The sequence below is a fragment of the Fistularia commersonii genome, chromosome 24, assembly GCF_037954325.1.
Source record: "Fistularia commersonii isolate RoL2024-O1a breed Wild chromosome 24, RoL_Fcom_v1.0, whole genome shotgun sequence".
Lineage (NCBI taxonomy): Eukaryota > Metazoa > Chordata > Actinopteri > Syngnathiformes > Fistulariidae > Fistularia > Fistularia commersonii.
In genome coordinates, this window is record NC_141307.1 from 13149853 (window position 1) to 13173829 (window position 23977).

Sequence of the window (23977 nt, forward strand, 5' to 3'; positions counted from 1 at the left end):
AGTGCGCAGGAGGAAGACCGAGATAGCGATCGGCTAGCCGGTGCGGCTTATATTGAGGTGCGCTCAATAGTCGGGAAATTATGGTATATATATATATATATATATATATATATATATATATATATACATACGTATATACGTAGCTCATCTAATGGGCGATAACCTTTGAACGAGCCAGGATAAGTTCCATATATATATATACACTGCGCAAAAAAATAAAGGGAACACTTAAAAAACACATCCTAGATGTAAATGAATGAAATATTCTTATGAAATACTTTGCTCTTTACACAGTTGAATGTGCTGACAACAAAATCACACAAAAATGATCAATGGAAATCAATCGTATCAACCCATGGAGGTCTGGATTAGGAATCACACTCAAAATTAAAGTGTAAAAACAAACTCCAGGCTGATCCAACTTTGATGTAATGTCCTTAAAACAAGTCAAAATGAATCTGTGTTGCTTCCTGAGTGGACACTATGATTTCACACAAGTGTGATTGACTTGGAGTTACATTGTGTTGTTCAAGTGTTCCCTTTATTTTTTTTGAGCAGTATATACATATATATATATATATATATATACTGTAATCCCCTGATTTTTATTTTTTTGGTATTTTGGTTCTATTTGGCGGCACTTATACAAGTGATTTCTTGTATAATAATATGTGAACTTTATGATAATAAATGCTAAAACAGAAAAGATCCCCCCAAAGTCATACTTTAAACTATAAGTTAATACAACTTTATCTGACGATCAGTGCAACTTCATTGAAACCCCCTTTCGATCAGACGTCTGCAAAAATATTTTGTCACTGTTTCACTGCAGCCGTTTGGTCTTTCCAGTAATAAATCACAAAAAGCCGCACGTCTTCCACGGCTCAGTGGCTCATCTAATGGGCGATAACCTTTGAACGAGCCAGGATAAGTTCCGCTGTGTGACCCCGCCAGCATTCAAAATGGGAAAGATTATGAGGCTCTAATTTACATTTGCAACAGAGTGCTAAACGCTGTGCTATCGGCCCTCATCGCATTGTGCCGGCCCTCATCAGCGGAATGACCCGATCCACTCCAGTAACCCTGCTTGTTTGTTCTCCCACAAAATTGCTTCAACCCGGGGGAAGTTTCCATCTGAAAGGACGGAGAATTGAGACGTTGGAATCTAGATTTTGGATGCAGAAAGGTAACGCGTACGTCCCTCTGAGAACAATCATCGGACAGGTTCGCCGTTGAACAATAGCCCACATCCTTGGAACAGACAGTGGACTGTGGGAACCGAACGGCGAGGCTCCTGGGAAAGCGGGGGGATGCCGGCTGGTGTTCCATTGTATTTGCTGGATGATGAGGATAATGAGTGTGGGTGATGCTGGCTGTTATTTTTCTTCATCTTTTTTTTGTTTTTTTTTGTAAGGGAGGTGCAGTGTAACATCCTGAATGGACAGACAGGAGACCGCAGGAACAATGGAGCTCGGGCATTACATCCCCTTTCAAACATACACAGTCTCCAGGAACTCAGGTACACAGAAGCACACCATAAATAAATATATGAAGGATGAAGCTGAACGTTCTCACAGTAGAGCTGAGCAGCGTCAGTCTCTCTGGGTTTAGATCCCATGTAACCCCGATAACCGGGGATCTAAATTGAATGCATTCATTTATGCTTTTGAGTATCAACGCTAATTATTGGTTCAAATTTTCTGCTTGCTTCTTCAATCGTCCACCAGGACGATCCATCCGAGTGCAGGGTTGTTACCCCTGAAGGCACTCCGATCCTAAATCCTCCTTTTAGAACTTAAGAGCTTGCAGTTTCTACTGAGAATTTAAAATGGATCGCAATGAGCGAAATCACATTTTGAATGCATTTATTTATGCAGTATTTCTATTAAAATGGGACACACACACACACACATTTGCTCTTGTTAATTCTGCTTTTGTATATTTGGCATTTCCAGCCAATACTGTTTCACCTTATTTTATTCATGCATTTATTTATGGAGTATTTCTGTTGAAACGGGGGGCACATTTTTTCACCTTATCACTGTTTCACCTTATGCTATTTATATTTGTCAAAACATGCCATACAAAACCAAAATGTCTTGACCCCTTCAAACTCTGAGATTCACCGCATCAAGAGATTCAGTGCACTCTCTCACCGAAGCTCCCAGGGAAGGCAAACGATGCTTCATAAAGCAGAGGGTTATCATGTTCTTCAACTTAGCATACATAGGTTCCAAGTCGTTTCCAAGAGGATTAGAGAATCAGAATCACCTTATTTATCCCAAAGGGGCAATTGGTGGGAATATCTTTCATTTACTGGCCCTCCTAATTGTCTCCAACCCCGGTTTCCATCCTCCTCCTGGTGGACTTTGATGATGATGATGATGGGGCTGTGACACTGGGTCAACGCAGCACTGGGGAACACGGCTGAAACAATGCAACAATGCCCACCGCAGCCCCCCATTGTCTGGGTGAACAATCCTCCTGCAGCGCTCTCTGGGGAGAAACAATACTGGACGGGAAACGCACACAGAACCACTTCCTATCCAGTGTTTAAATTTAGGAGCTCGTCTGAAACCGATTGTTTTGTCGAACAGCAAAGTGGCCAGATGAAGGAACGGGTGATCGGGATTGACTTTGTTATGGACACGGAGACAGTTGTGTGTGCGTGTGTGTGTGTGTGTGTGTGTGTGTGTGTACGTTGGCATATGTAAATACATGTATGAACCACCCCCCAAAAAGCAGGGTCGTTTCGCCATGCAGTTGCATGCTAATAGAGACGTCTTACATAACTGACACAACCTCACTAACCCCTCCGCTCGCTATTCTCAGCCTGGTTGCTTGATTGTGTGTGAAATCCCTGCTGTTTATGCAACATCGCACTGCTCATTCTGAAGTTGTTGCGTTTGTCTTCATGCGTGTTATTTAAATGTGTTCTTTAGCAGAGACTCATGCTTAACAACTATACTGGCATACATTTTGGGACCAAAAAGCACAATCAAATCTAACTGCGGCCTTCAACAACAACAACAACAACAACAACAACAACAAGCTTTATTTAGTCATCTTCAGTTAAACATACAGTGCAGCATCAGCTAGATTTCTTTTCTCTCTATTTACATTTATATTCATATTTATTGTTTCTCATGTTTGACATAACTGTTATGCTGCTGAGACAAAGGAATTTCCGCTTTGGGAATCTATAAAGTTTATCTTATTTGTATTTCAACCATCCTCGATGAACCACAAGCCGCTCAGCATCGTGTTGCTGAGAGGAAGCTCGGGAATCGAACCAGGAGTGTTCGGTTCCAAGACCGCTGCTCTAAACCCGTGAGCAACATTATTATCTAATAGTAAATACTGAAAACATCCTTAACTGCGTGAATTCTAGAGGAGCTGGAGTTGGCGGAGGGATTTATGGGGGTGACCTTCAAGGCCCCCCCGCCTCCGGTTTACCGTTTCCTCCGAGAGCCTGGTCTGGATGCCTTCTGATGATCATCTGAGGGGCAAAGCAACGTTGTGCCCTTCGATACGGTTTTGTTCATGGCGCTCGTTTACCCCTCACGTGTCATGAAGAGCACGCGTATAAGTAGCATATCAGCTCCCGACTGAGCACCGGCCGAGTATTTCAATATTCTTCAACAAAATACTGCTCTACGTGAGAGTCAAGTCAGTTGACTCACACAGCTGCTATGACGAAATAATATTCCTGAGCAATGGTTTACAGGATAAGCGGTAACTGCAAGGTTCTTTGCTAAAACTAAGTGACTCATCTGTGAATCCATGAGAAAGCTGCTGTGATCCGGTGCCATCAGGAGGGTGGAATCATCCTGCTTGCCAACAAAATAAGGAAATGGATCAGCAGTGTCTTCAACAATGTCAGGAAACTGCCAGTCAGTCCCGCCGTCGGACGTATGACTTTTAATGATGACCTTTTGCACAGATAAACCTTTTCCCAAACACTGACGTGCGGTGAAAATATCTGTGGAATTTACGTCCAGTTGATCAAGCTTCTATCTGTGTGATCATCTGGTATCGTTTCCCGGAATCCGGCGTCATACCGGTTAATTCTATTCAAGTAGTTAATACACTTTCCCTCAGAGGCCACAGGGAGTGCAGCTTGTGTTTGTATTCATACGGAAGATGGATGCAAAAAATGGAAATCAGCTGCGCCGGCTGGCAGCCGCATGGCGACGCGGGCCGGCCCCCGCAATCTGTTTTCTGACCCTCTTTGTGGAAAAAAAAACCACACACATTAACAAGCAGAGCGGTGCAGGGCGCGCACGCACCCACCCACCTGGACCAGGATAACAAGGCTGACGCCGGAACGCCGGCCAAGTTCTTGTGAACTGGCACCGGACCAGGCAGCTTCAGTGGATTGGATTGTTCATTCAGCAATATTTGCCAATTTCTTCTTGACACGCAGAACGGGGCTCGACACACACACACACACACACACCGCATCCCACTTTGAGGACTTTCTACAAACATTACATCACGAAACATTTCCAGCAAATTGGAGCAAATGAGAAATTTGTTTTTCATCTGCATATTTCCACCGTTGGGCCTCAACCGGTGTCTTGATCAACAGTGCGTTGCCCCGTGGAAATGTTCTCCTCCAAATAAACCCCCCAAAAAATAAAAAAATCTTGCGAGATAAATACCTATCGCCATGGAAACAGCGTTAAAAAAATGACTGATGTTTTGCAGCTTGTTTTATTTATCTACTCGTTTATTTTCTCTGAGCACACATCTAACAGTGACCTCTCCCCTGGGGATAGTAAATAGCAGAGGTGTAAAATGCCGTCACACACCGTGTGAACATCTCCAGGCGTGTCAGCGATGACGCCGCGTGTTCTTCAGGTGCTTCTTCTTGCGCACCTTCCCTCGTGACCTCGCGTCATCGGACGTGGAAGCTCACAGACGGCACGTTTTGTGGGAGCGGCGCCAAAGACGGCGCGAACGCCATTCGTTTAGAAAAGCTCGATCTTTTATTAACGTTCCTCAAAATAATAAATATCAACACTGTTCAAAATAGCTTAAATACAAACTTGAGCCCATCCGCCGTTCTCCTTCATTGAATGTGTACATTCTGTACCGCTTTCAGTCTGAACACGTGTGTGTGTGTGTTAGTCCTGTTCACCCCAAGAGATCCCATTCCTCTGTTTTCCATCATGGCAGTGTAGCATGCAGTGTTTTCCTCTCTCGCTAAAATACGGTGGTTATTATAAATTACATGTCCTTTGAAATCCCAGCAGTCCCATGGTTTGGCCCCCCTTCAGCAGTCTCTGGTCCCATGTGGAGGGACAAGAACTCAATGGGTGAAAGGGGGGTAAAATGGAAAAATACATTTTGTGTGTGTGTGTGTGTGTGCGTGCTACTATTATCAAGGCCACCATCCTCTTGGGAGCTCCACAGAGTTCAGTGCATTCCACGGGGTGGACGGAGTCATGAGGCGAGAGGATGTGGCTTCTGAGAATCCCGCAGACGGCGCTTTCCATCGCTGAGCTCGTTTGGATCCCTTTCCCCTCCCATCCGTCGTCCCCGAGCAGTGTTCTCCTACTTTCATGTCCAGTGCAAAAAAGAAAAAAAAAACAAACAGAAAAGCAAGGCATCTCGTGATTTTCAGCAGCTATCACTGGATCACATTTCTTGGCTTTGAGGAAGGAGTGTTTTTGACGCAGGTCTTCGGCTGCCTCTCGGGCATCCAGAACGCGACGCCAAACCTCTTCCCTCGCCGCGCAGCCGTGATGTTCAAGCGTCACCCGCGCGGTGGAAGCGACGGAGAATCATTACGGCTCGTCGACAAACGACCGAGTTATTCGCTGCTTTTGTTTCCCGGCTTCACACGTAATGTTTCTGGTTGTTGTGTTTGCTCTTGAGGGCCGGACCGGAGTTTTCACGGTCGGGGCGATGATGATGTTTGAGTCGTTGGGCTCTCGGAGAACGCGCCGCGCCCAAAGGCCGCACGCAGTTCACGTAGCTCGGCAGCGAGTCGCTCCCGCCGTTCCCCGGGATCACATTTACTGCTACTTCTGCGTAGCTCTCGGCGGGGCGCCGGCAGCCCGCGGCCTCGACCGGCAGGTCACCGAGGCGGCCCGGAGCCGGGATCTCGGGAATCTCCCGCAGCTCCGACACCCGCTTGCGGTGCGGCAGGTACCGCGGCCGCTCGGCGCGGTAGCGCTTCTCCAGTCGGTGCGAGATGGCGAGCTGGATCAGGTGAAGGAGCTCGATCAGGTTGAGGAGGAGCGAAACGGCGGCGATAACCTGAGTGTAAATGGTGAATATGGTCTTCTCGGTGGGCCGGGAGACGAAGCAGTCAACTGTGTGGGGACAAGGGGGCGCCGTGCACTCGAACCTCGCCGCGATGACGATGCCGTCGTAGAGGAACCACAGTCCGACCATGAAGCCAACTTCTAGGAGAACTTTTGTCAGGATGCTACACGCGTACGCAAACAGCAGCCGGCCTTTCAGCTTCAGGGCTTCGGGCGGGTTTCTGACGGCCCTGCCGCCTTTGCCGCCATCTTCCTCCTCCGCCGTATCTTTTGCTTTTGTCTTTTTCTCCCTCTCCGTCCTGCGTCCTTTACTCCCGCCATCGCCGTCCTCCGCCCCGTCGTCGTCTCCGTCCTTCTCCCCCCTGGACCTTATAGCCACGTATCCAAAGTAGAAGATGGTCGGCGTGGAGACGAAGATGACTTGCAGGACGAAGTAGCGAAAGTGTGAGATGGGGAAGGCTTTGTCGTAGCAGACGGCGGGGCAGCCGGGTTGGTTGGTGTTGCAGACAAAGTGAACTTGCTCGTCATCCCAAGCCGACTCCGCCGCCGTTCCCAGAACCAGCATGCGGAACAGGAAGAGAACCGTGAGCCAGACCCGGCCGATGCCCGTCGAATATTCCTGGCCCTCCTCTAATAGTTGCTCCAGAAAAGACCAGTCAGCTCTGGACATCCTCTGCGCCTTTAAAGGGAGAAGATAAGGAAGCAAAAATGGGACTCATTATTCCTCCGATTAGGAAAAACACAAAGACGTGCTCGGATTAGAAGGAGGGAAAACAAAGGCGATGTGTCAAACATTATTTTACCGCACATACACATACTATACTGGGCTGTAAAAGAGCAGGTTTTAGATAATAAAAACCTCCATAAACTCCAAATTCCGCGACTGTGCCACCTCACACCAGATCCCTTTTTTTGATTTCCACCACAGGGTTTGTGTGAAACACACACCTCATACATGCGCATACATTCACCGTCTGTGAGCTAAGTTTCTCCACCCATTACTTCTTCCATGAGGTCATAGTGGTCCTACGGTGGGCTCCAACGAGTCACAGCAAAAACAGGACCTCAATACATTTCTTTTTCAATGAGCCAAGGCACGAGCAGATTGCAGCGACATCTATTTTTAATATGAATTTATGTCGCTCCGGATGAAAGTGTGTGTGAGTTCAGTCAGCCGATCAGATTTAATGTAGCCGTTCTTATCACTGATAAGGGACATGAGCCGTTCAGTGAGAAAGGGTGTTATTAAGGTGAGGGGGTGGTTGGAAGTATTTGGTGATAATTGATGCTCAGGGAGTCACGCAAACACACACACACACGCACACACACATCTGAATAAACATCCTGTGCGGCAGGGATACGGCCCTGCGACAACATTTGTATTAGTTGAGGTTGCGTTTGTTTTTCTTGTATTTTTTCGCCTCCGAGACACAAAAACTCCCAAACGTCCGATCCGACTGTCCTGACAGGATGAGAAGGAACGATGGTCGGGTTCTTTGACCCGAAAAACAATGACAAGTGAACTCTTTTGCTTCTGAGTGACTGTTGGACATTATTATCTCTTGATTATACGTGGACAAATTCCAATGATGGCTCCAGGGGAAGTCTTACTGTGTTGGTTGGCCATTCATGTTGTTTGAATGAGGGTATTTTTTGCGAGAGAAGAGCCAACATTCTGTTTTTTAAAATATACCGGCTCCAGACATCAGCGATCGGGCTGACCGAAGGAAGGCCTACAGCGAACGGCTGGGAGGGGAAAAGTTTAGGAAAATATATGAAGCGTGACGATCATGTTTGACTTTTAGCCCCCGGAACGCTTCTCTACTGCTTTGTTTATAAAATAATGACAATGTTATCTGTCTTTTTACCTTTTCTATTTTTCTGGCATGATTGTAAACCCATGAAAGGACACTAGAATATAGTACCGTATAGTGTGTGTGTGTGTGTGTGTGTGTTTAGATAATATCTAGGAGGATACTTTCTATCAGTCAGTCCATAATTGATTCAGAAAGTCAGAGCCCTTGTAATTGACTTCATTCTAGAGGATCTAGAAAAAGAAAATGGATTTCCATCAGAGACGCCTCATCTCTCTTAATAAAGTTTTTTTTTCACTACAAAGTAAATAAGCGTCCAGAATCCCGAAGCAGAAACTAACTGCGGTGTTCCGGAGTGGAGGATTCCTACCTGTCTCTCTCTTGAAGCGGGTTTCCTCTGCGTTCTGGTCCAAAGTGTCTCGTCCCGGTCCGCGGCGGTCTGGCTCCCGGCTCGGTCCCCCTCCTCTTGGCCCCCCTTTCTCTCTCGCCGGCTTTAAAAAGAATCGGTGTAATCGGAAAAAAACGGGGGAAACTTTCCCATGGCCGTGGCCGTGTTCGTCCCTCCCTCAGGAAATGGGATGGAGAAAGTCAAGCGCTGCTCAACTCCGGCTTTAAAATCTGCCTCGGTGGTTGTGGAAGTTGCTGGTGGAGAAAGTTTGAGATGAAATGACTTCAGAGAGAGAGTTAGTAAAGCACGTCCGTTGTTATAGACGTCTGGGGACTTATTACAACGGAATAAATAGAATATGTTAGTTTCCTGTTATTTCTCTTTCCCCTTCATCTTCCGTTTCGGTGAGTTATTTAAAAATAAAAAAAAAAAGCACAGCTGCAGTACCCGATTTCACCACGCGATGGCGCCATTTCACCGTATCCAAGCAGGTCAGTTTCCACGGCCCTCGAATTGATGGAGGATCTTATTGTTCGAGTTGCGTAACGGATCCGCTGACCTCTCACCTCACCTACATAATCTAACCGAAGCCCCTGGCTTGTTGCCGTGGCAACGTCAACTCCCATCGCTGAAAACCTGCGCATGTCCAGATGTTCGACCCGTGAACCCGGGGAGAGACGGCCGAGCTCCGAGTCAGGTCGCAGAAGGGATGGAAAGATACGACCGCGTTTGTTTGCCATAAACATGCGGCCGTTTCTGACCTGCGAGGCCGTGAGCAGATTCTAAAGCTTCTCCACATCTTCTTGTCGGGGCGGCCGGACTTGAATTTCGTGCAAGGAGTTTCTTCAGCTCTGACGGCTTGCGGGGAGTTTCTGAATACACGGGAATACAAGGTGTGGGCGGGTCGGGGTCACCATGGCGAGAAGGCGCTGGAAGGGGGTTGTTATGATAATGAGTTGTCGTTAGGTGACAAGAAAGGAGCAATTTTTGGGGATTTACCAGATTAGAATGTGAGAAGGTGAAGCCGGACTCCTCCGAATGAGGAATGAAGCAGTGAAACCGGTTGGACCACATGGACCGAGGCTCGCGTGGAAGTGGTGGATTTTTCCGGGCTGTCTGGAAGGAGCAGCCGGTCCCGGTCCGGGCCTGATGACCCGTTTTAGTATCGATCCCAGTACGGCGTAAATGTGTCGGTGAAAGGTCGCGCCTGAGGCCCCCCCTCTGTTCTGACAAACCTGGCTTCTTTGACTCCTCTCTGGAACCGTCTGGCCGGAATTCAGACAAGGTGTCTTCAAAAGAACGACCCTCGTCCTTGAGAGCGTCGGTGGACGGCCGAGAACGGCTCCTCCATTTACAAATCAAGCCATCAGAAACTAGAACCACTTACACTTGGAAACTCTCCACAGGTCATTAGAGCTGGAGTTCAAGTGAAGAAATTCAAGTCCTGTTGCCACGACAAGAAGATTTTGACAAGAACCTCCATGAGTTGGAGGACCGAGAACCTCCCCAGACATCCTATATTTTGTTTCCCTGATGGGTTGTGTTTGCTATTTTCAACTGCTTAATTAATCGCATCTTTATTGGTATAAATGGATTCCTTCATTTACCGCCACACTGTTAGTTTTCCCTCTCTGGACCTTCTTGCTGTGAGGCTGAAGCGCCGCCTGGCCAGTGTGTCGGCCGGTATCAAACCCATTTTCAAATAATAACAAGCTTGTTCAGTGCCGTCATTGTAGATGCACCGATGCAGAGTCAACTCAGAAAACTAAACTCCTACTTTTTCTTTCTTTTTTTCTTTTTTGCAAAATTAGTGTACGCTGGCGAACCCCGACGGCGGCGAGATTCTGCCCTCGGACGATTTTCCTGGAGACGATGCGAAACGTCGCCACTCGTCTCTGCGGCAACGGCTCGGAGAGGTATTTGTCTCTGCGAAACTCTCCCTTATTTGGAATAAGCAAACAGAGTACAGGAGTAAAACGCCGCCGGGAGCCGAGATACCGATCTCAAATCAATTCTGGCAAAAGGCGCGCCGCGTTCCGCCGCGAGTATTAATCCCGGCAGCTCCCGCGTGTCAGGCCAGAAATTGAAACCGTGAGCGATTTGTAAACAACAATTTCTATTCAAATGCCTTTGCTGGCACGAAAAGACGGATCTGAGAATCACCTCCCGGGTTATTAGACGTCATAGTCACTGATCTGCACGCTAACGGCCGATCCAGCCGTCGCCCCGACACCGCACTCGGTCAAATCCAAGTCCGTCCCGAGAAGTCGTCTCCTCCGCGATCAGCGCCGTCGTGAGTGTCATACGGAGTCTCGTTTTTGTTTGGAAAGAAAAGAAAAGAAAACCACGGCTGCATCAGCCGGCGGGGCCGGTGCCGGCTCTCCTGCGTGGTCATTCTGGCCGCAGAGGCGAGCGAGCGAGGCGAGCGAGGCGAGCGAGGCGAGCGAGGCCCGCCTTCGTTCAGAGGAAGCGCTAAGCTTCGCTGTGTTTCCGCATCTTCCTCCCCCTGATTAGACAGTCGTCAATTAAGCTAATTGCCGACTTCCACGTGGGTTAATTCCTCGCCAGGCTCGGCCCTCGCCGTGCGTCACCGCAGGCCGGAGGGCCTCGCCGGGGGAACGGCTGATATTTAAGGTCAGATGCAAATTCAGATCGAGACTTTGGTGGAGGAGGAAACGACATGTGAGGCTCCTCGTCATTTTCCCGCCGCAAGAATCTGCGAATAAGTGAATAAAAGAGAAATACTATCAAATAGAATGCGACGGGGTTTCTCGGTCATCCATTTCTAGCAGCAAAACAACAAGCGCATGATCATCTTTCTTTCTCAGCACACCGGTCCCTTTATTTAATAGTTTATGGGTCCCTTTAGAGGAAATGAAACACCTCCAGATTAACTCTGTTATTAAATTAATAAAGAATGGCGAACTAAGGCAAGCTTACCTTGCTTTGCTAAATAAATAACCAGGACGATCACCGGGACAAAACAGCGAGACCCACTCGATCTCTTCAGACGAGGCGCTTTCATCACGTCCTGAACCAAACAAGTACCGCATCGTAACAGTTTGTCTCTGTTAACTTCGAGAGAATTACCCTTTTCTTTCTGGACCCGCGTTGTAGAGATTTCGGAGGAATGTGAGCCGAGAGGTTCACGTTTGAGGAGCGTTTGAGCCGAGCGGATCATTTCAACCTGGGGAACATCGGTCGTCTCATCGTGCACACGATGGGCGTCAGATGTAGGTTTTTAGATTCGCTATCGGTATCAACATCGGCACTAAAGTCTGAATAAAATACGTTTTGTTACATTTTGTCGGTATGCTTGCAGATGACATTGTGATCTGTAGTGAGAGCAGGGAACAGGTAGAGGAACATCTAGAGAGGTGGAGGTATGCTCTGGACAGGAGAGGAATGAAAGTTAGTCGCAGCAAGACAGAATATATGTGTGTGAATGAGGGGAACTCGGGTGGAACGGTGAGGCTACAGGGAGTGGAGATCAAGAAGCTGGAGGATCTCAGGTACTTGGGGTCAACAGTCCAGAGCGTAGGAGAGTGTGGAAAAGAGGTGAAGAGACGGTCCAAGCAGGTTGGAATGGGTGGAGAAAAGTGTCAGGGGTACTATGTGATAGAAGACTTTCAGCCAGAATACAAGGAAAGGTGTACAAGACAGTGGTGAGACCAGCGATGATGTTTGGACTAGAAACTGTTCCAATGACCAAAAGACAGCAGGCAGAACTAGAGGTTGCAGAGATGAAGATGTTGAGGTTCTCTTTGGGAGTGACCAGGATGGAGAGGATCAGGAATGAGTCTATCAGAGGAACAACATGTTAGATGTTTTGGAGAGAAGGTCAGAGAAGCCAGAAGGAGATGGTTGGGTCACGGACAGAGGAGGGATAGAGAATATATTGATAGACGGATGCTGGGATTGGAAGTCTCGATGAAGACCAAGGAGAAGATTTATGGACGTAGTGAGAGAGGATATGAAGGTAGTTGGTGAGAAAGAGGAGGATCCAGAGAAAAGGGTTGGATGGAGAAGGTTGATCCGCCAAGGCGACACCTGAAGGGAAAAGCACAAAGGAGAAGAAGGAGAGGTGTGTGTCTTTCTTATCATCAGTGTCTTCTGTATGTCCGTGTGTGTGTGTGTGTGTGGACCATCATGACTGGAGGAGGTACTTTCCACCCCAACGTACTCTCAGATATAACATAGAAGAAATTTCCATGTATTTGTATTGTTATTCAATAACCAATTGTTCTACATCAGCATAGCAGATGCAGATAAAGCAGAAAATCAGGGTGAGTCCTTTCTACATAGATTTCTGTATATATTTTATTGAAATTAAAATGAATAAAAAGCTCCTAACATCCCCATCAGTGTCGCACAAAACCAAGACGCAGGGTTTCTAAATATAGCCGCTTATGTTCTGGGAACAAAGTTATGTTTGGCCTCAAACACAGAAGCACTTTGGAGCGAAAAATAGATTCAGACGCACGAATCCGAACATCCTTCGCCGCAGATCGACTATCGCTAAAAAAGAGGAGAAACTTCTTTATGGTGTCATGAAACATTAATCTGTAACATTACAGCGAGATACCACCATAAATCATAAAATATGCACGGTACAAGAACGTGCGCCTGAGCTCCATGGAAGGACTCCTGCACAGGAAGTGACAGGACGCCTTGCCGCCATCCGCCTGCCGTGGTCACCGTATATTTCAACACCAAGTATTTTCACTCCACGCCAAAATCAAAGTTCAAGTACCACGCTGACAATATTGCACTTCACGTGGAAACCCCAGCATGCGCGAGCTTTATCATTGAAATGTACTTGAAGTATCGAAAGCAGGGAAGTTGTCATGGTGCAGTGAAACAGACCCTCTAAGCATGTTATTATCAAAGGTATATTTTTTAGTAAATGTCGCTCCTGCTGTAAGAACAGTTTTACTTTTAAATGTCACTTTTTAGGATGAAGTTGCTGCTTTATTTATGATGTTGCTGTTTATTCACTGACATCGTTATTGTCTGTTTTTTTTTATCATTTCTGCACACTGAAAAATACAAATCACAAGTCGCTAAAAGGTAAACTTTGAGATGATTTGATTTGATTTCAAGCTATTTCAAGCATTGATTCATTTATTTACGCATAGCGAGCTGAACCGTATTTTAAACGATTGATTTGGTTGGAGAAATGACATTTTCTCAACGAATAAAGAACAAATAAATAATATAAGACACCCAAATATTCAAAATTACAATTTAAGCAGATGCAAAATAATTGTCTCAAAATAATACTTCAATAATACCTATTGAGTACAGTTGCCAGGCAAATTCAGTGGAATAAACAGATAAAATTGACCTCTGCAGTGTTGTGAAATCCAAGATCCAGGCAAAGGCACCCAAAATTAATCAAGAAATACAGCAATTGAGTACCATAACTGTCTGCGGCTGCAAAGAAAGTGATATGAATACTTATCACCGGCGCCTACTTAGTAAGGATGTCACAAAAAGCCACGGGTCTCACAGCTTCACATTTTGTTTGATAAAATATGCATGACACCGGCAAAGCGGTAGATCTTCTGAAGATATATATATATATATATATATATATATGTATATATATGGCAGAAGTGTGAAGGCAGAATCAAAGTGGAGAGGAGGTGAAAAACAGACATTATATCACATGCATGTGTGCTTGTGGTGCCTCCTATTTTGCGTCTGCACGGCGGCGCAACGTCGGAACGGACGTCCCGCTCAGATGGAAGTAAAACGATCAAGTGTGTGTGTGTGTGTGAGTCAGGGTCCAACACAATCACACCTCCGTGATCTACTTAACGCGTCTCTCCCGGCCTTGTTTCTCACAGGGAGCGCTCGCCGACAGCTATTGATCTCCGCTGGCTCGGAGTGACGCCATGAAAGTGCGCAGCTGATGACGGCTTTATTAGAAGAGGAGGACATGCAGATCAGCACGTTTGCCTGCATCCAAGGCCTGAAGGCTTGAGCCGCGGCCGGAGCTCATGGCACGTGTTTGGGGATCAGTCCAGCGGTGCTTTATTTCGGGGTGATCATGTGTTTTGTCCAGCGGGGATAATCCAATCCAACCACAGGTAAAACTATTATGGAATACATGGATTTGACTTTTGCGAGTGTCACCCCCGTCAAATTTTGTCTTCAGGTTCGGTCGATGGAGACGAGTATATTTCACGTGCTTAGAACCGTTTCAGATTTTCACAACTTCTTATCTGTCATAAGTCCGATGTCCTCCGGAGGCCGGTGTATATTTGTATGCCTGCAGGATATTTCCGGGCATGTTGTTGAGGATCACTTTTCAAGGCCGACTCGCAGGAAATACTGATCCTGCCTGGTCTGTGTAGTTGCAAAAAGATGTTTATTTTATTTTTTTTCCGCAGATTTTCATTTAATTTTCCCACCTGTGTCAAATCAGGAATCTATTCAGCACAGCAAAGAAAAGTATCCTTTGACAGCGAACGGTGAGCAGAGCTCTGGGATGTAATCAAAGCGAGCGGAGGTCGGTATCCTCGGACATCTGGCTTTGGCGTGGTTTAGCCAAGCGCTAATGAAGATACAGGCAGACCTGCGGTTGGCAGGGGGGCCGTGAAGCAGGCGGAGCCAGACCGAGCTGTGAACAATTCTACCCCCGCCGGTAAATGCTCGGCGGCGCACGCGACGGCCGAGCGCGCCTGTTGTGATGAGTCGAGAATGTGGAAATTACACCTTGACCTAGTCGACCAATAAATATTCATTGGACCGCCTTCTGTGGAGAGAGAGAAAGAGAGCGGGAGCCGGCGGAAGATTGCGAGTTTTTGTCTGAATTTAAAGCGAGGGGAGCTGACGGGCAGAAAATGGTACAATGCGGGTTGTATTCTTTGTCACGGCGCGACCAGGAGAGACACACACACTCCTGCCAATGCTGAGAGCGCTGATTGAAAGTCACAGCGTATATTCACCCACGCTTTGCTTTCAAGCCCGATGCAGAGCTACTTATATGGAACTCCTGGTTTACACATTCTTATTTGCATTCTATTAAAACTGGACAATGCAGATAAATGCAGACAGTGCAGGCTCAAAAGAAAGCAAAGGCAAGACCTTCGCTGATTGGTTTGTTCATTGTCCTCCCGCCGGCGTCCAGCTGCCTGAGGGCCGGCTTGCAGAAGGTCAACCCTTCTGCGGCGAGTCCGCCGTCCACGGCGGCGCCGTCTTCCTCGGAGACGGCGAGGTGTTTGCGGGCGAGGCGGGATTCGTACTGTAATCCGTCCGGAACAGGGGTCGGCAACCTTTACCGCTCAAAGAGCCATTCGGACTCATTTCCTCGTAGTCAAGAAAAGACCGGGAGCCACACGACCCTTTTGAAATTTAAAATGCATTCACACGGCATCTAGCGTTATTTAATTTTCTGCCTTAATGCCATATATAAACAAGATGTATGTTGCATTTTTTCAACTGCAGAGAAAACCAAATTACATTTGAACTTGAAAAAAGACGATGGGTTGAAGGTTACTTTTAAACTCTCAACGTCCGCTTGAGTCCAGCTTGCATTTATGAAAAATTAGCTGAACTTAAATTATCCACCGGCGGCAAACCAAAGATGCTGTTCTCTCTCTGTGTGCCGTCTTACTTTTATTAGCGCTTATTAACCGTGACAAAAATATTTTAACACGTTTTATTTTGATGTTTCAACATTGCCAAATTGCATGTTAAAAATGAACAAACTAAAATAAAATACATTTTAATACATTCTCGTTAATCTGGACAATGCTCAGACTCTACCCAGAGACAGCATGGCTCGTCCAGATGACCTTCGGAAGTCTTACATCCCGAGGTCACCGCAGGGAGCAGCCCGGGACGAGCGCATGCCTCTTATTCACTTTTTGGCGCCTCGGTGCGAACAACCCTTCGCCGTCTTCTCGCCTCCCCGTGTCACGTCAAGGTGAGACCTCCAAAGCACTGGCAGCAATGGACTTGTGGGAATAAAATAGAATAGAACGTTATTAATCCCTTGCCGGAAGGCTCCGACATAACATATGTTCACTTGAAACATGTTATTGATTTTATCGCTGTCAGGTTTCCTTCTTGCAGAAAGGGGAGGAGTGATATGGTTTGATGGCCACAGGTAAGAAAGACCTTCTGCGGCGTTCTCTGCTGCTCCTCGGTGGACGTCGTCCCCGATACTGAGCGTCTTCTCCAGCGTCCTCCTCTCAGACACTCCACGATGAGTCCAGTTCATCTCCCAGGATGAAGCCGGCCTTCCTGATCAGCTTCTACAGTCTTCTAGCGTCAGCTCCCCTTCAGCCCAGCAGCCTTGTGATGAAACATCCGCAGCATGGCTCGCGCCGGGCCGCTGCTCTCTGCTCTGAATAACTTGACAAGAAAGAGTCAAATTTCCATCCGGGAGGTTAGAAACAAAGATTTCTTGCCGACACATTTCTCCCGCACCGACCAGCTCGGCCTCCCCGTGTCCGCTTGCCACGCCGGGAGCTGCTGTTCTCACTTTCCACCTTTGTCCGATGCCGAACCTACATCGCACCCGGTCCTGTCGACGCCTCTTGCGGGCGCCAGCGGCCATCGCTCAGTAAAGTTGTGGCCGACAGAGCCGCGTGGGTCAGAGCCCAGAAGTCAGGCGTGGATCTCCGACCCCGGGAGGTTGCTAGTTATAACAGGTGAGGAGCCTCGCTGCCTCCTGGTGTCAACCAGCGACGGGCGGCGAGGTTCACGGCTGGCGAGCCGCTGTCATCTGCAGACCCCGACCGCGAGGCAGGAGAACCGTGTGCCTCACTCTTCGCAGCCATTTTACGATCGCTCAGCACAGGAAACTAGTAACACACATACAATTGTTGACAAAAAACACTGTACACTAGAAATGTAGTTCATATAGCAAAAGTGTTTAAATATGCATAGAGACAGCATGAGGTCTCAGTGCAGCGCATGGCAGCAGTCAGACATCATGCACCGTCCACAGTGAGGCTCGCTGGGCCGCCGCCTCATGTCACGCCTCTTCTCACTATTTGAACGGTAAATGTGAAAATACAGCAATTTTGGATGAAAAAAACAAATCGTTAAAGTGAAAAGAAAAATACCTCTATAGTGCAAATCACTGATAAATCTAACCGTTTAATTTTTTTTTTTCAATTTTATATTTTTTTTCTTTCCAAGATTGGCAAGTGAGGCACGGCCTCCCCTGCCTCCCCTGACTGCACGTCACTGGCGTCCATCATCAGGGTCCATTTGAGTCGTTCTCGGTGTGTAAACGTACCTTGGATGGCTTTGCATGGAGACGCCTCACGGGGGGCCGACGCCCCGAAACACACGGTTCTCGCCATCATACGGACGCCTGAACTCTTCAACCGCAGTGAGGTGAGCAGTCAAGGAGCTGCAACAGGGACATTTAACCAAATAGTATAAATATATTTGGAGTGACATGAACATTTTTAAAATCTAGACTGAAACGTTGTCAAGTTACCTTCTAAAAGGTGAGAAAGCAGCCAAAGCCTGGCTGAGAGCTCAAACTGCAAATAAAACTTTATAGTTCTATTACTATTTTCTTTAAATTATATTTTCCAATAGGTGATGAGCAAACAAAATGCAGCCCAAAATGTTTGATGCAGTATTATTTCAATGAATCCACTCCAAGCATTGAATGTGTGCGCCACATTGATAAAATCTAAATATTATGTGTTTGAATGCAATATAGCACAGTCTTCTTCACTACTTCTTGCTTAAAATACTCTTCCACTTTAAACCACCGTTTTAATTCACTTCTAACGGAGTGGTTTTTGGAGCTGAGTTGTAAATATAAAATATTTCTGAGCAAAAACGGAAATACCAAACATATCACATTATTATTTCTGGGAACGGTCATAATTGGTGGGACGACCTTGTAAATGAGCAGATTGGATCTGCGAAATCTTCCTCACAACGGTCGAACTGAAATCCTGTCTCATCTGAAAACAAAACAGTTAAAATGCGCCAATCGTGCAGGTAGTAAGACAGAAGGTGAATGTAAACCTTAGTAAACCTTAGTGACGCGACCGTGCAGGTAGTAAGATAGAAGGTGAATGTCATGACAAGTGCAGGGGGTGAATAAACTCTGATTAAATAAAACCACCATCAGTCAAACTATTGATCCCACATATATGCACAGAATATGAATATACAGAGAAGAAGACTCCTACACACATGTGGTGTAATTATGACAAGAATAAACAAAACACAGCCTCAACTCCGTGACCAAAATTTGAGGACTTATTGCGATGAAGACTGAAGCTCGATGAGGGTTCGCTGTTCACTGATGTTCATTTATCGTCATGATGGTCTGGTGAAATCCTGGCCTCCAAACGCGTGTCTTCATAAACCTGTTTCGTTATTTATCTCGCAGCCTCCCGGTTCAAGTTCCGACTGTTTTCTCACACCGTGAAGGAGATTTTCAACATTTCAAAAAGGAATACGGAGTCTTGAATATCGCTGACTTTCCATCCGGATGCTCAGACTCTGAGCCGAGTCGCAGTTTCCCGGCTCTGACCTTGGTGCTGAAACCAAAGCCCGTAAGTCTAACAAAGTGTCTGGTATCCCGCGACTGCAATGGCTATAAATAAAGAGATGGGATTGTTTCTGCAAATGCTTATATGTCAGACTTTGGTCGCCCTCCCCCTTCTCTTGCTTTCCCTCAAACTCAGTCATTACTCGAGGCTGCGGTCATATTTTAAAACCCTAATTCAATATCAATAGTTAATCACAGTAGTGAGCTGTTAGCAGCGGTGACAAAGAGGTGGCTAAATTTGGACTATATTGGAATATCTAAACATGCGTTTGCAAAACCTAGACACATTGGTTGGAGTAAAAGATGAATTCTGCTATTATTACGAAAGCGGTTGTCAGCCGTGTCTGAAAATCAGCTCGTGCGCCTTTTGGTTAAACACATGCAAAGCCACGGACACGACCCTCCGCTCAAGTTGGACGCTAATATTACAACTCCTGCCATCGCACCAGACAACGGATCCAGAACTCTATATTTGAAAGTCGTCGCGCAGTCATCCAATACGGCGATAATGCAATCATTTATTGTCTTCAGCTGCCAATTACAAAGCTTTATTTCCACCTCGTGACCCCTTTACACCAGCACTTTGTCCGATATTGAGATAAGATATTCCTTTATTAGTCCCGCAGCGGGGACAGAGATTTACAATGTTAACAGCAGCAAGGAGGATACAGATGGAAGACACAAACAAAAGCTTGGGCTCGTGTTAGCGTGCGGAAGACTTTTCCATTTTAGAGGCTGCACATCTGCAACCGTGAGTGTGTGTGAAAGAGGAGGCGGAGAACGTTGGAAAAATATGACCATCCGTTAATGTGCAAGATTTGTTGGAGGTGACTGGAGTGCAAATTACTGACCGCAGCGGTCATGAAGAATTCTGAATGGACAACTAGACTATAAGATAAGATATACTTTATTGACCCCCATAGAGGAAATCTATGCAATATGGACTCCGTATTTACAGTTAAAAGACAAGTTGTTGCCAGAGAGGATGATTGTCATCTTGCACAGAGTGTGAATGGTAGAAAATGACTATTTAAATGCGTGATCCCTTAACTTCCTTTCCCCTGCGTGTCTGCAGGTAAACACGGTCCCGGCTGCTGAAGAAGCCACACCAACCCACCGACCATGAAACTCCACCAACGATATGTGTGGAAATCAACAGTCGACTGATCTGAGACGGGAATCTCTTCAAGAATCGCACCAGCAGACCTGGTGGATTGGATGAAGGAATAGTTGGTCAGATCCCCGGTGTTTGTTGCCAGGCAGAGGAACAGGAGAACCTGGAGAACAAGGGAGAGGACCCCTGCTGGAGGACATGGATAGAGCATGACGAGGTCCATCCACATGTTTGTGTCACGTCAGAGGGTCCCAGGTGTGTCTGATGAGCGGAGAAGGAGGGCGCGGGAGAAACACCCGCTCGCTCTGGAGACCGGCGGAATTTGGGGGAAAAGAAAGGAATCGTGTGTTTGGGCAGCAGAAACCTGCCTGGGTTCGGAACCAACGAAGACAAATGTGCCGGTGCGTTCAAGGACCGGAGCTTTGTGCGGGCCGGCGCCGCTGCGGCCCCGCCTCCGGTGCGCCGAGCGGTGCCCGGAAACCAACCGGCCGCCGGTGGTGTTTCTTCGGGGAGCCCAGCCTGTGAACCGGAGAGGAGAGGGAGGAGAGAGAGGGAGGGAGAGAGAGAGAGGGAGAGAGAGAGAGGGAGAGAGAGAGAGAGAGAGAGAGCGAGAGAGAGACAGAGAGAGGGAGAGAGAGAGGGAGCGGATGAAAGGAGGCACCGCTGGCTCCTGCTGCTGCTGCTGCTGCTGCTGCTGCTGCTGCTGGTCTCCATCCTCCCTCACACGGCGACCGCGGAGCTGCGGATGAGCGCGTCCCCCCTCGGCTGCAAGGTAAGCTCACGACGCGGTGTGTGTGTGTGGGGCATCGATTCATGTGTGTTTATTTTTTCTTTACATCTCTATCCTGCACAAACGGGCGCGCATGTAGCTGCGGTATTTTCGCTGTTATTTGTATTATTTTTCATTTTTTGACGCAGTGTTCGCTTCCAGCTGTGTCAACTTGACAGCAAAGAAGTTGCGACATTTCCGAAGGCAGGACGTCCCCCACTCCCCAACACACACACACACACACACACACACACACACACACACACACACGCACACACACACGCACGCACACACACACGCACGCACACACACATGCACCCACACACACATGCACGCACACACACACATGCACGCACAGCGGAAAGTGTTAAGGCAGTGAATGAAGCCACATATGGAGGGGGGGGGTGCAAACTCGGTGATGCTGAGTTGCACTGGTGCGTAAATGTTCGCTGACCGTGAACGCGAACTGGCGGTGTGTGTGTGTGTGTGTGTGTGTGTGTGTGTGTGTGTGTGTGTGTGTGTGTGTGTGTGTGTGTATGTCACAGTAACGGCGTGCTTGGAGCTGTGAGTATCGCTTCCCCCGGACCGGCCCGGCCTCGGAGCCGTGGTTCCGGGATGCAGCGCATCCTCCCTCCCGCCGCATCCCTCGGATGGAGGCAGCCTCCTCCGAAAGATGGTGTCCGTGTGTTCTCCGCCCTCCTCTGCATGGGATTTCACGTAAATCTTCTCTGACCGCCCCTTCCTGCTCGTCTATGCCGTGACTGTAGTTTGTGGCCTCGGTTGGGTTGTTTTGAAGAAGCCAGGGTCGCATGGATGAGGCAACCAAGCTCTTTGTGTGAGATGTGATAAGGATTGGATGGAGTTGGGGGCAAAAAAGCCGCTATGTACCCCCTGTGTGTGTGTGTGTGTGTGTGTGTGTGTGTGTGTGTGTGTGTGTGTGTGTGTGCATCTGCCTTCAAAACCCACTCCACCTGGATGCTGAGACCCCTTTGAAAGGGTTTGAAATGCAAGTGCGATGACAGAATGTGACACATCCACCTGGCTCCCTCCATATTCTCCTGCTTTTTCATTTTGACTCTTTCCTGCTCGCAAAGAGAGACGGTTTCCAATGGAGACAAACCCCAGCGCAGTGGACTGCTCTGCCACCAATCTGTGATAAGATGGTCTGATGACAGAGCCGGCTTCTGTTGCAAAGCTGGATTTATATATTTCTCTTCATTGAAGGAACCGAGGCTTGGGCTGGATGTTTGACTTTCACCAATGCAGAGCTACACGTGTAGAAAACTAAATCTACACGGCGTTAAGACTCTATCACAACCTCAGACACCCGGCAACTCAGCCGCAAATGGCTTGATTTTAGAATTTAAAACAACTTCCAAACGCCAGCTCACTGTGACTTTTTCAAGCCTCATTCAACCTCAACATTGATTTTGTGTTCTTGAGCAGAGCAGCGGGGAAAGAAGGCCGGACGGGCATTTTCCGCGGCGTGGAGGGTCGGCGCCGCCCCGGTGCATCGGTGCACCCCGCGCACGAACGCCGTTATTTCTTCACAAACACATATAAGGCTTGATCAGGATGTATTGTCTCGGTGGCTCGCGAGGGGTGCCGCCATCTTATGCGCTCACGTCTCTGGGATGAGAGGCTGAAGCGTGTGAGAGGGGCGGCGTGGAGACCCTGAAGATCCGTGACGTTTGGTCAGCGGCGGTTGTGCCGAGTGTCCGGCTGATGTGGTTGCACCGGCCTGGGTGTTACTGTCATGCCATTAAGATGCTCACGCTACAACCAGACACGTGTGTTGCCAGAATGGGCTCCACCTTTGCAGATGAAGAGCAAAAAAGTAAGGCTGATTAAAATGAGTTTTGTGAAATATGGTCATATAATATAGATTTAATGTCATACTTGAGTTTTTTTTTTCCCCCAAATCAACGGATATATACAACATGGACAAGTCATTCATCTTTCAGTATCACACCAAAAAAATTGGTAATAATTGTCAAAGTATTTCAAGTATTCTTGAAAAATTCTGTAAAAATAGGCACAGAATTAATAGATAGTTACAAAACAATTGCGTTAAAATAGTAGATGCTTTTAGTTTTGTATTTTGAATGACACCATGCATTTAAAAGGTGTGGTTAGCGCTTCCCACCGAAGGCCTCTGTGTGGCGTCTCCATGTTCTCCCCATGTCTGCGTGGGGTTCCTCAGGGTTCTCCAGGTTCCTCCTGAGGTCCAAACACATGCAGGAGGTTCAGTGGAGATCCTACATCATCCAGCCGGGCGAATAAGAGAGCGAACGGTGGTTCGTCTCCATAAGATCTGTAAATGAGGGAGTGAGCGGGCATGAGGGGTTTAGATAACGAATGAACGAGCGCATGCTAAAGGTGTTGCTGCGTCATATTTCGTCTTTTCCACCCCCTTCTGGATTTGTCACAGCGAATCACCATCCTCCGCCGAACCCTATTTGTTGAAGGTAATAATGAGAACCGCACTTTTTTTCTTTTTTTTCCCTCCGCATCACGCGGCGCCACATCCAATTATTTACGGCGCCGCTGAGTCGTTTCCAGTTAATCATGCAGTTGTGAGGCGACTGATAGGAGGAAAATGAACCCGCTGTTGGAATGATTTTGTCATAACGTGCCGCTACACAGGACACTCGTCTTCTTAAATAGGCTTCATGCGCCGTTTCCTTTTGAAATCTCTTTACGAAGCGGCGCTCTCTGGTCTCTGACGTGATGTAACGGTCTAAACAATTCACTGGATGTAATACACGGACCTCTCGTCGCCCCAAGTGGTATCGCTCAGATGATATTGTTTTCACCTTGAGATCCAATAAAAATGATGAGCTAATTTGACCTGCGACTTTCCAGAAGATCACGAGATGAGACGTTGCGAACATGGCTCATATGTTTCTTTTCTTAATTAGAACTAAACCTCGGTGCGGTCACCATTAAGGTGAGGTGTCACCGAATCTAATAAAGCGTTGTCGTGTAGTCACTGTCTCGTAGCGACAGCCTCTGCTGACGGGAGCGGGAAAGCAACGATGCAAAGTGGTGACGGACAGAATCAGGGACACTTT

General features: G+C 47.4%; 2 protein-coding genes and 1 long non-coding RNA gene across 3 annotated transcripts in view; 2 read left to right on the plus strand and 1 right to left on the minus strand.

Moving 5' to 3' along the window:
- Positions 1–1342: 1342 nt before the first annotated feature.
- Positions 1343–14925, plus strand: LOC147220547 (uncharacterized). Its single transcript, XR_015108050.1, has 3 exons — positions 1343–1519; positions 14330–14572; positions 14876–14925. It is a non-coding gene; the product is annotated as an uncharacterized LOC147220547 (long non-coding RNA).
- Positions 4715–9064, minus strand: gja4 (gap junction protein alpha 4). Its single transcript, XM_086171581.1, has 2 exons — positions 8460–9064; positions 4715–6954 (listed from the first exon to the last, which is right to left on the minus strand). The coding sequence occupies exon 2, from the start codon at positions 6943–6945 to the stop codon at positions 5845–5847; it is 1101 nt and encodes a 366-aa protein (XP_086027707.1). The 5' UTR covers positions 6946–6954; positions 8460–9064; the 3' UTR covers positions 4715–5844.
- A 5841-nt stretch (positions 14926–20766) lies between the features above and the next one.
- The window catches only part of dlgap3 (discs, large (Drosophila) homolog-associated protein 3), a 115297-nt gene continuing 112086 nt past the window's right edge, over positions 20767–23977 (plus strand). Inside the window, exon 1 of the mRNA XM_086171251.1 lies at positions 20767–20906. The gene's annotated coding sequence lies outside the window, so the exon portion shown is untranslated. The remainder of the gene's footprint in view (positions 20907–23977) is intronic.